The following is a 9,674-nucleotide window of genomic DNA, read 5'->3' on the forward strand; positions in this document are numbered from 1 at the left end:
TATACTTTGTTTCACTGGTGCTGAACCTGACGTCATAAATGTGATTCTCTCTTCATTACATTTAAATCGATTGAGACAAAAAAATTACGTCATTAACGTAAGTCGTGACAAACAAAACAAATTATTGATCTGTCAATAATATCAATCCGTCAAACGATTTTCGTTAAGGACAGATTTCCAGTGTGCCTTTTGATTAGGTAGTTTGTGTCAAAAGTGAAGTTGATGATATTCATCAAAGTTGAAAACGCTTAGGCAAGTCCACAGTGCAGCAAATCCGTTAACAGACAAGTATTTTAAAAATTTTACATAATGGTTCGATTCGCTCATATCATGAATTTAGGTCATTACCGTTACAATTAGGTAAATATGACGAACCGATACACAGAAGGTGAGCAAAGTTTGATTTTGAAGTTGATTCAGTACCTACTTCCAAGGGGAAAAAGAAGCAGGCAAAACTTTAACACCCGTAAGCGCAGTATATGATGTAAGTGTTTCCTATGCGTTTGCTATAATCATATGCTTACTTAATCACAGAGGGTTTGTGCTGCCCTGGGTGTATCGTTGTGGACTGTAAAAAGAATTAGTACAAGAGGTGTTAAAAAAGATGACGATTACAAATCGCAAAAAAGTGTGGCTATTAGTTTATCTCACGGACCTCCGCTGCATGAAATAAATACATGAACATGTAATAAGGACACGGATTTATGCAATGTATGCCACAGGTAAATAACATTCTTTATGTTCTAAGGGAAGATTTGCTTCAAATGAAGAGGTCCGCTAGAACACTTATTGAATTGATTTTATAAGTGAGAATGTTACACTCCGTTCTTTACACAGTAATCTTCAACGACTTGATGGCGTAGAAATATCTGCTACCTCTTTGTCCCGCAGTTTGAAGAAACTGAAATTCACGTGGCGGAGATGCACCGTTTCTAATAGATTATTTTTAATGGAACAGCCCTATGTAGCTCAAAGAAGACTACAATTTTTGAGGGACTTTAAACACAACGAAACTTCACTCTTTCCATTACGACCTGTGGTTTTAGACGAAACCTGGATATACAGTAAAGGGTCTTTTAGAAGAAGCTGGCAAGATGGTACTCTGAAAACAGTTAGAAAAAAAAGTAGTGAAGGGGTCCGGTATATAATACTCCATGCAGGATCAGAAGATGGATTTGTACCACACGCAAGTCTAATTTTTAAATCTGGTAGCAAGTCCGGAGGCTATCATGACTCCATGAATTGCCTTAACTTTGAGAAGTGGTTTGAACAACAATTGCTCCCGAACTTGGATGAACCTTCTCTTATAATTATGGACAACGCTTCTTACCATTCAGGATTGGTAGAAAAAAGTCCAAATCAATGCTGGACAAAAATGTCACTTATAGAGTGGCTAACATCACGAGACATTACATTTGCACCAACAATGATGCAAGATCAGATCTGGGAAGTAGTGAAAAATCATATACCACCAAAACTATTTAGGTAGGCATCGCTGATAATTAAATGTTTGGTTGCAGTTAGGTAGACCTTTGGATAGGAAACAGATTGTTATGGTTTTTTTTTCACTCCACGTTGATTTTTACAGATTGGACGAACTGGCATTACAACATGGTCATCGTGTTTTGAGACTTCCTCCATATCACTGCGAGTATAATCCAATCGAAATGGTATGGTCAGAATGCAAACGGCATTACGATACAAGGATCGATTCAATTCAGCCTGTCACACACAGTGCCGTTTTGTCTTTATGGAATGAGGCACTGCACAAAGTAACCTCTTTATATGCTGTTTTGTGAAACAGTACTTAATAACTTTAATGTTTAGGTTACACCGGAAAAATGGAGAAGATATTTTGATCATACAAGAGGCATTATAAACCAGGCCTGGGAACGGGAACAACATATTGATACATCAGACATCTTACCGGTGATTATCAACTTGGACGAATCTGATAGTGACGAAGATTATTATGATGATTACATTCATGAGGCAGAAGAGAATGAGCGTGTTTAAGAATATTATTTTTGGGCCGTTTATAACTATATACCTACTTTGCAGTTGTAATGTACCTAGGCTATGTACCTTAGTTACTGTACCTAGGTACTTTAAAAGTACCTTAATTGTTTATTCAGATACTTTCTTTTCAAAGACTTTTACCTATACCTAGATCCTTTTTAAGGAATGTACCTTTTACCTAAAACTATTAGTTAGGGTTACATAGTTCAAGTGATGAAACTCATAGCTGTAACGAGCGTATAAAGTCCTTATTTGTGAACGAATGTCAAAAAATTTATGATGCCAATTTTAAAAATAGTGAATATGCTGGCGATGATTCCTCAGATAGTCATAGTAAAGACGATTTTTTTACTATTTTAAAGAAAGAAAGTTTCAATGAGACAGATGATGGTAACCAAAATCAAGTACAAATGCAATGCTTGCAATATTTCGATGATAAGTCAAAAGATTTAAGATCTTTAATGCATTACGATATTATTTTAACTATGTTTAAAATGTATAATACTATTTTACCTTCCTCTGCGGCTGTTGAACGCCTATTTAGTGCAGGGGGGCAAATATTGACGCCAAGGCGTAACCGATTGTCAGATGAGACATTTGAGGCATTGTTAACTTTAAGAACTGTTAATAAAGAATAAATTAATAAATGTCTTTTTATGATTACGTAAAAGTACCTACATGTACCTAAAAAATGTCAGGTACATTTTTTATCACCTGTATCTTTACCTAGGTACTTTATCAAAAATGTACCTGTAATTGTATCTAGGTATGTTTTTAATGTGATACCTGTATCTGTATCTAGATACTAAAAAAAAGGTAACTATTACAACACTGCCTACTTGTGATGTAGTGTCGTTTTTTCTTTTGTACATACGATTTGAATATGAACATTTGAGAGTTTTTTCAGGAATAAATATCTTCACTACCTGTTTTCTCTCACAATTGCGTTTTTTTTTTAATAAATCGGATCAGAAGATATTCAAGATCCTTATGCGAATATCTCGAGTGGTGCAAAAGAACAGAAACTGTATGTATGCGTTGTTATTTCAATGAGCCTGTGGTATAATGCCTACGCTTTATTTCAAATTTGTAAGATATATAAATGCGAAAGGCTTACCGATAAACCATGGCCTATTCTACTTCTGCAAAAATGGCTAGTTAAGGGTCATTAAAATTCGCGCAACTTAACGCGTATCCTTCACATTGGTAGCATACTTAATTTCACATCAACATTAGGTAAACAAAATATTTATTTACGAACTGCCTAAACAAACTTTAAGTTACAAATGTTCCTATGCGTTTTCTGTAACCATCATACACTTCATCTCAAAGAGTTTCTGATGCTCTGGCAGTATCCATTTCGCCTGTCGTCGGTGCAAAGAATCGGTTACATGAGGTGATTACAAACGGTGGAAAAAGTTTAATCTCGAGTTTAATTCATACCAACGGAGTTCCTCTACATAAAATACATGACCATTTAGCCATTATAAAACCTGGGGACAGGAAAAAACCTATCAGGACCAGATGCCTTACAAGTGATTGTCAACTTGGACGGTCTGATAATAATGAACGATAGTGACACCTTAATAAATAAGTTGAAACGTCAATGTGACAATATGTAAACCAACTACTAATTTACGACCTGCCTTAATTTTGCTATGACGTCAGATAGTGTGACGAAAGGTTCAGCACCCTTGAAACAAAGTATATGAACCCACCTTTACACCCTGATCGGTGACGTAGCGTTCGCAAAATTCCTACATCACATCCAGAATTAACGAGCTGCTCATTTCATGTTTAGAACTCTCTCGCATGTCGACACCGACAAACCCTCTTTACACATGTCACAGTTTGAGTGTGAATCAATTTCTGTGCTTTTTTGATCATTTAAAAATAACCGCGTCTTTAGCCACAGTATCATCTGACATAAGTGTCACGTGACCTGCAAAACAAATTTTGCAATTACTCCACCTCCATCGTCCCAAATCTATCACAATGTTCAAAGTTCAATATTAAAATCCTCTTTTCAATTAACTCCAGCCTTGCCTCTGTCATTTCGTTAGTATTTCGGGAAAAAATGGCCCGTGTGTTAGTAGGAGTGAAACGTGTAATCGACTATGCTGTTAAGGTAAAGATCTACATGTCGAAACATGCAGGGACCCTTCCTAAGGTTATTTGTTACACAGATTCGTGTTAAACCCGATAAAATGGGGGTAGTGACTGAGGGTGTTAAACATTCGATGAATCCCTTTGATGAAATTGCAGTGGAAGAGGCAATACGAATGAAAGAAAAAAAGGTAGCTTCAGAGGTGATTGCTGTATCTTGTGGTCCAGCGCAATCTCAAGAGGTCATTAGAACAGCTCTTGCCATGGGTGTTGATAAAGGCATTCATGTCGAAGTATCGGGTGCAGAGTATGAAACTTTGCAGCCCATTCACGTTTCAAAGATACTAGCCAAGATTGCGCAGAAAGAAAATATAGACCTCATAATTGTAGGAAAACAAGCAATTGATGACGACTCCAATCAAACTGCCCAAATGACGGCGGCTGTATTAGGCTGGCCTCAAGCAACTTTTGCATCAAAGGTATTAGCCATTGTGGTAATTTTCTTCTAAAAATTTATAATTCAGGTTGAGAAAGGTGAAAAGGAATTAACTGTAACGAGAGAAATCGATGGCGGCTTAGAAACCATTAAATGTAAAATTCCCGCAGTTATAAGTGCAGATCTGCGTTTAAATGAACCTAGGTATGCTACCTTGCCTAATATAATGGTAAGTTGAAAATTGACTATTTCGCCGATTATAATATGAATATTGTAGAAAGCAAAGAAGAAACCGATTACAAAGATGACGCCTAAAGATTTGGGTGTTGATATATCGCCAAGAATTAAAATTGTAAGTGTAGAAGATCCTCCAACCCGACAAGCCGGTGTTATTTTACCTGATGTTGATTCACTCGTTGCAAAATTGAAGGAAGGTGGTCATATTTCCTGAGATTTTTTAATCATCACGTGTAATTTTTATGAAAATGTCTTGTGCCTTCAATAAAATAAATTCAACACAGTTTAGCATTTTCTAAATCTGATAACTGACATCTTGTGAAAGTAAATTTGCAAGAAACCTGGTATAAATTATAACATAGTAATAATAATAATTTTTTTTAATGATAATTGTCATTTATGGAGCCCATTTTTCACAGCTAAACACAGCGATCTCGCTTATCTTACGACATAGATGTTGGTCAAATGTGGCAAAGTTGCTAAATTTAAAGCCAAATCTTAAAAGTTCTTTTGGACTAACTCTTTAGTTTTTATAACAATTGCATCAAAACTTTGAATATAAAATTAGTAAGAAGTCTAAGCCTGTACCTACTTTCGCGTGGGTGTCTAAAAGTACCTTGAGCGATAGATGGAGCCACGAAATGAACGTGAAAAGTACCTTTGGATTTATATGCGCGCTTTCCGAAGGCAGTCACTGCTCTTCCTTCTTACAGAGCGTTTTATGTGTAGGACAAAGATAGCCTGAACTCTCCTACTTGCACTCATTGATTTGTTACCTTACTCATGTTGATAATGGGCGCGCGTACATAATTGAAAACGCTGCAAATACCAATTTAGACACAGAAAATTTCATAGAACAAAAATTGTAGACAATTAAATTTACTATAAAAAAGTCCGCGACGGCATATATCTATCTTTAATCGTTTAGCCTTACCAACCATTTAAAGTTGTACCTAGTGTCCTCGTTGGTATCAATAATATCTTTGAACGCTTATCATATATTAATGGTTAAAGATACATATATGCTGTCGCGGACTTTTTTGTGGGAAATTAAATTCTCTACAATTTATGTTTTATGAGTTTTTCTGTACGAAGTTTCGTTTTCACAGCGTTTTAAAGTAAATGTGGGTACCTTTCGTTTTGTGACTGAATCTAAAATTCAAAGGTTGTGAGCAATTTTATTGTACGTGATATGGTTTTGTGTGCTATTTAAGTTTTATAAGGAGTGTCCTGTGCCTAAACCCCCTAGTTTTTAGGTTATTCAATATTTTTCACAAAACAATAATGAATTACATGTTTATAAACAGGATCGAGTAAGCCGTGATAATAGAAACCAAAAAAATTCCAGTAAGCGTCACAAGTAAATTATCTGCTGCAATTAATGTGTTCCCTATTTCGTAGTAAAATAAGATTAATTAAAAAGGCGAATTTCGAACTAGTCTTTTTAAAAAATCTTATTTTACTAGGAAATAATGAGTACACTTGCAGCAAACAATTAATTTATGGCACTTGTTTACTATTTGGCATTCTTTGGTTTTTTATTATCACGGTTTACTCCTGTTTATAAACATGTAATTCATTAATGTGTAACTGTTTAGTGAAAAATATTGAATAACTTAAAAAGTACGGGGTTCAGGCACAGGATATCCCTTCTAAGAATTGAAGAGCGCACAACAGACCATCGAATAGAGAAACAAAATAGTGGTAGTTCCATTTGAATAAAAATAGTTATAGCACTTTGAAATCTAGAAATTTTACAATTTTTTTGTAAACACTCTGTATCATTAAATTCAACTTTCTCATTACCAGTGTTGCCTTTTATTCAGATTAAAATTATTGATTTCTATTTCTTAACTTTAAAATCAAGGTCGCTACGATTTATCAAAGTGGGGCTGGTTTATAACAGAATTATTCGAAAAAAAATTAACAATTTGGCCTGCAGAGTTTAAAAAATGACATCGAATTAGCTAAAAATAAACATGCTGTTCCATTGAAAAAAAACAGCTGTGTATTGACACCGTAAACATGAGACACTCTGTACATTCAAAAATAATTTCTGTATATGCATAACATTCTATCATCATTTGTATTTTTTGCTATTTTTTTACCAGGTGTGAACTAGGAAAGACCGACGCAGTGTTATAGGACCCTGTATAATTGTTATAAAACGTAAAAAATGAAGAGAGAATGGGAAAATTTCGTCTTTTTTGCATTTGACTTCAATTATCTCGTTATCTATTGCTCTGAGAGAAAATGAAGAGAAATGAATTTGATTAGAATCGAATTTTCTATAAGATACAGTTGGTATGGAACATTCATTTTCAAAAGTTATTGTTTTTGTATGGACAGATATAAAAAAAGTAATCCCGAAAATTAACAATCTGTTACTAAGCAAAATTCATCCTACCTTTTATATTATCTGTAGCTTGATAACGGAACAATACGGCAACCGATCACCTTAGGTATCATAGTCATTGATTAATTAAAAATACAAATTAAAAAATCCATGCTTTGTCTTTCAAAGTGGGTGACTCCCAGATTCTCCCCCAATTCTTTCCGCTAGTGGAACCCTAAGCAAACCGTTTCCAACAATTGTCCCGATGATTCTTGCAAATCAACGGACTGTCAAATTTTTTTTTCCAAAATCCGAAGACTTGCTAGTTAACAAATGGAATAATTTGCGAAATATAAGAAGAAATGTGACTCCATAATAGGCGAACAGAAACCTCTCGGAAAATGTACCTACATTTAAAAAAATACGTCGAAATCCGTCCGTCAATTTGCAGAAATCATCGGGACAACTTTTGGAAATGGTTGCTTTGGGGTTCCACCATCTGTACAAACATTTAGAATGCTATGGGAGTTATCCAATTTGTTTGTTTATTTAATCAATGGCTCTGATACCTACGGTGATCGAGTTTGTCGTATGTTTTTGTTATCAAAAGAAGGGACCAAATACGGATTTTCAAAAAGATCGGATGAATTTTACTCAGTAATAACAGATTGTTAATTTTCGGAAATGCGTTTTTTTTATATTTCTCCATAAAAAACAATAACAATTAAAAATGAACGTTCATACTAAATGTATGTCATAGGACATAGACAATTCGATTCTAAACAAATTCAATTGCATGAATACTTCACCGGAAAAAAATGGAAAATATCACTTCTCTTCATTTTTTCACTCGGGGCGATAGTTAACGAGATAATTGCAGTCAAATGCGAAAAAAAACATTTTCCCATTTTTTCTTCATTTTTTCTGTATAACAATATATATCGGGAGTTTCCGGCCAGGGGATTATGATTTTCAGATTCAGCGGATTTTTTTACATAGAGTACATTTGGTTTTGTTGAGTGAAATGACATCCAGCCCAAACCGTACTTTTGATGAATTATAGGGCTTTGCTCCGCGCCCTTCTCTTAGTGTATTTATTAGTATGGGTAAAAATAACTGTGTTAAAAATATAGCAAACGAGCTCTTGGGTATGGCTATAGTATGTGCAAAACCAAATTGAACCTGGTGTTAGATTTGCTTTTATTCTAAGTGCATATGTATAAAATTTCAAAAATGCGTTCTATAATAGTGTGCGTTTATGGAAGAACACCATAGATATTTTTTATATGTCCCTAAGACAGTTTGAAAGATCGTGTGACAATATCCAAGGACTGTAAAAAATTGTTCACAGCATTTTTTATTTTTTTTTCTTTTGTTTTTTTATTTTAATACTCTTAACATATATTTTTTATATTCTTTATGTTTTCGAATAGTTTTTTATTAACAATACATGAACATTGTTATTGGGGTAACCTGTTATGTTCATAAATAAATAAATAAATAAGTAGACACTGCGTACGCCCAAACCAAATTTTGAAAATGGCGTTACATTTGCTTTTATTCCAAGTGCATATGTATCAAATGTCATTTAAATACATTTATAAATTAAAAAAAGTTTGCAATTCGGTTCATATATGGCCGAGATACCAAAAGAGCACTATGCATTTTGAATCGATTAGGCTCAACTTTTGCCATTGCGTATTATATTGCTAAAGCTATGCCCATATTGAATTTCATGCAATTCAGTTCATAACTCACGGAGATGTCAAAAGGGCCTGCCTTATTATACTCGCAAGGAGCTCGATAATATGTGAATTGCACTAATAATAAAAATAAAAATAAGAACATCATTTTTTTCATTTCCCATTTTTCCCTTGCGCTTTGAGCAGAATGTCAAAAAAATAACGACAGTTTCAATTTTTACAACGCTTCGATCATCCCAACCGGAACCCCCAAAAGCACCTGAAATTATAACAACATGTAGGTCAAGGGTTCGAGTCGTACCTACGCCAGATTCTTTTTTAAGTAAAACGTTTATTAAAAGTTCAAAATTAAGATGTGCGTACATTTTTTTACAAACGCTGAGAAAACAAAAAGAGATACAAAAAAAGTTATAAAAAATAAATTGTAGAGAATTTAATTTCCTACAAAAAAGTCCGTGATGGCATATATGTATCTTCAACCCTTAATATATGATAAGCAATCAAAGATACTATGAATGCCAACGCAATCAAGATGCGCAACTTTAAATGGTTGATATGGCTAAACGATTAAAGATAGATATATGCCGTCGCGGACTTTTTTGTAGTACATTTAATTGTCTCTAATTTTTGTTCTATAAAATTTTTTGTATCCCAATTGGTATCGGCAGCGTTTTCATTTAAAGTGCGCGCGACTATTATACGTACCAACAAAAGATTACAGTATTGAAATCTTCAGTGCAAACGCAATTCGGAGCATAATATTCGCTCTAAAACCGATTATATTATTATAAAAGTGGGAGAGGTACACCTTACCTCTCCCCCGATTGTCCCGGAACCA

The 9,674-nt window shown here is 34.3% G+C and overlaps 2 protein-coding genes across 3 annotated transcripts; both read left to right on the forward strand.

Annotated features, from left to right (window-relative positions):
* The first annotated feature begins 1,186 nt into the window (after window positions 1-1,186).
* Window positions 1,187-2,031, forward strand: LOC116159503. Its single transcript, XM_031472483.1, has 3 exons — window positions 1,187-1,485; window positions 1,589-1,772; window positions 1,828-2,031. Exons 1-3 carry the CDS (start codon window positions 1,238-1,240, stop codon window positions 2,014-2,016), a joined length of 621 nt encoding a protein of 206 aa, XP_031328343.1. The 5' UTR covers window positions 1,187-1,237; the 3' UTR covers window positions 2,017-2,031.
* Window positions 2,032-3,976: 1,945 nt separating this feature from the next.
* On the forward strand, window positions 3,977-5,082 carry LOC116159467 (electron transfer flavoprotein subunit beta). Of its 2 annotated transcripts, none has more exons than XM_031472438.1 (4): window positions 3,977-4,147; window positions 4,206-4,604; window positions 4,650-4,790; window positions 4,839-5,082. In XM_031472438.1, exons 1-4 carry the CDS (start codon window positions 4,097-4,099, stop codon window positions 5,010-5,012), a joined length of 765 nt encoding a protein of 254 aa, XP_031328298.1. In that variant the 5' UTR covers window positions 3,977-4,096; the 3' UTR covers window positions 5,013-5,082. The 2 variants fall into 2 exon arrangements, with proteins under 2 accessions (XP_031328298.1, XP_031328299.1); XM_031472439.1 differs by having other exon boundaries at window positions 3,998-4,147; window positions 4,190-4,604.
* Window positions 5,083-9,674: the final 4,592 nt, after the last annotated feature.

Source organism: Photinus pyralis, unplaced genomic scaffold, assembly GCF_008802855.1.
Source record: "Photinus pyralis isolate 1611_PpyrPB1 unplaced genomic scaffold, Ppyr1.3 Ppyr1.4_LG1, whole genome shotgun sequence".
NCBI classification, from domain to species: Eukaryota; Metazoa; Arthropoda; class Insecta; order Coleoptera; family Lampyridae; genus Photinus; species Photinus pyralis.

Excerpts from the sequence above, each read along its gene's own strand:
- LOC116159503 (XM_031472483.1), top strand. The coding sequence starts at position 1,238 with ATGAATTGCCTTAACTTTGAGAAGTGGTTTGAACAACAATTGCTCCCG. Across the intron at positions 1,486-1,588 it reads ATACCACCAAAACTATTTAG|ATTGGACGAACTGGCATTAC; the intron begins GTAGGCATCGCT and ends TGATTTTTACAG. Across the intron at positions 1,773-1,827 it reads GGAATGAGGCACTGCACAAA|GTTACACCGGAAAAATGGAG; the intron begins GTAACCTCTTTA and ends TTTAATGTTTAG.
- LOC116159467 (XM_031472438.1), top strand. The coding sequence starts at position 4,097 with ATGGCCCGTGTGTTAGTAGGAGTGAAACGTGTAATCGACTATGCTGTT. Across the intron at positions 4,605-4,649 it reads AAGCAACTTTTGCATCAAAG|GTTGAGAAAGGTGAAAAGGA; the intron begins GTATTAGCCATT and ends TTTATAATTCAG. Across the intron at positions 4,791-4,838 it reads CTACCTTGCCTAATATAATG|AAAGCAAAGAAGAAACCGAT; the intron begins GTAAGTTGAAAA and ends TGAATATTGTAG.